Source organism: Octopus bimaculoides, chromosome 20 (genome assembly GCF_001194135.2).
Source record: "Octopus bimaculoides isolate UCB-OBI-ISO-001 chromosome 20, ASM119413v2, whole genome shotgun sequence".
Taxonomy (NCBI): domain Eukaryota; kingdom Metazoa; phylum Mollusca; class Cephalopoda; order Octopoda; family Octopodidae; genus Octopus; species Octopus bimaculoides.
In genome coordinates this window covers 44,577,662-44,579,220 of record NC_069000.1, presented here as the reverse complement: position 1 = coordinate 44,579,220, position 1,559 = coordinate 44,577,662, and the positions used below count along the sequence as shown (strand labels likewise).

The window sequence follows — 1,559 nt, the reverse complement described above, 5'->3', positions numbered from 1 at the left end:
TATATATATGCAGACACACAGGCATACACTCATACACACACATACTCGATTAACTTTGCATCTTACCTGAACTAATTCATGATTCCCCGGTTTCGTTATCCATTCAAGGTTGTAAGTGACACTAGAACATCCTCCGCTCCTGATCACATGCAGCGCTCCCATAGAAGGCATTGCTTCCAGCATCTTCTTCACGAGGACATTATCGGCATCTATTGGAATATCTACGCAGATGAAATATAAAATGAAAATTACTTATTACTGTAGCCCCACCAAAAAGGTGACGAATAGTCAGCTTCAACAGTGTTCTTATACAATGTTATATCATCTTACGCACATGTCATTAACATAAGGTGATTAATAGTTACATACTGCAATATCATCATCATCATCATTGTCAACTTAACGGGCCTCTTTTCCTAATACAAGTTGTAGGAAGACAAATGCAATCTCAGAATTGTTCTTTCGAGCTAAGAACGAATGTTTTTGACAGACAGACAGGCTGACAGATAGATAGATAGATAACCAAGCAGAGAGATAGGCGAAAGGAGAGAGAGAAAGAGAGAGAGAGAGAGAGAGAGAGAGAGAGAGAGAGAGAGTAAAAATAGAGGTATAGCGAGCTCGCACGCGCGCGAAAGAGGAGACTTACTTTCACTTTGTTCTCCATTAAATGATACTCTGAATGACCCTTCAAGGGGGGGACTGGCTTTCATCAGGGTCCAAATTCCAGGTGTGATGTTTTTCAGGATCTCTACGGCAACATTTCCACTCGATTGCAGCATTTCTTGTGAAGAGGGCAAAATCTGCAGATCAACAGGTATAGAATGGTAGTTAGCTTCATAAATGACAATGCACGAAACACTCGGCCGCTGAGTCACTCTGTATCGCTGATGAGAGCCTAATGAGTTCCGAAAATTGATTACGGTAGTTAATCATTTTTCTTATAGACGGAGAAATAGTTAAAATTTCCCTGTTTATATAGCTATTACAGTGATACCTCGCAGTACGAGTTTAATTCGTTCCATGACCGAACTCGTCTTACGATTTACTCGTTTTACAAATCAATTTTCTTCATTGAAATTAATTAAAATGTAATCAATCTGTTCCAAGCTCCCACAAACCGCTCAGAAATAATTGTTGGGAGGTTTTAAAACAGAAAACGGGTAGTTACAAGTAAAATGACAATTATAAAAGAGAGAATGTAAAAGAAATATGTATGTACAAATATCATGATATATATTATACAGTTATTATACTATGAGTCTTTCATAGTAGCTTTCTCTCCGTAACTTGCAAAGCCTTTCAAGTTGGTTTATAAAAATATTATTTATGTAGTGTATATATATATATAGGGGGAGAATTCACACAAAAAAAGACGAAGACAGGTGGTGTAGACAACAAACAGATATGTTAGTTCAACGCTCGGGAAGTGAAAAAGTCTTTAACGTTTCGAGCCTACGCTCTTCTACAGAAAAGAACACAGAAAGAAACAAGGAGAGAAAATAAAGAATGTATTGTGACTAGCGATCTATCATGGCGAATGCCATGATATATATATATAT

The 1,559-nt window shown here is 37.4% G+C and overlaps 1 protein-coding gene across 1 annotated transcript in view; it reads right to left on the bottom strand.

Moving 5' to 3' along the window:
* LOC106870093 (fibrocystin-L) overlaps window positions 1-1,559 on the bottom strand; it is a 69,646-nt gene that overhangs the window by 43,858 nt on the left and 24,229 nt on the right. The window contains exon 18 of the mRNA XM_052974982.1: window positions 647-800. Within this exon, the coding sequence (XP_052830942.1) occupies window positions 647-800 (154 nt within the window). The remainder of the gene's footprint in view (window positions 1-646; window positions 801-1,559) is intronic.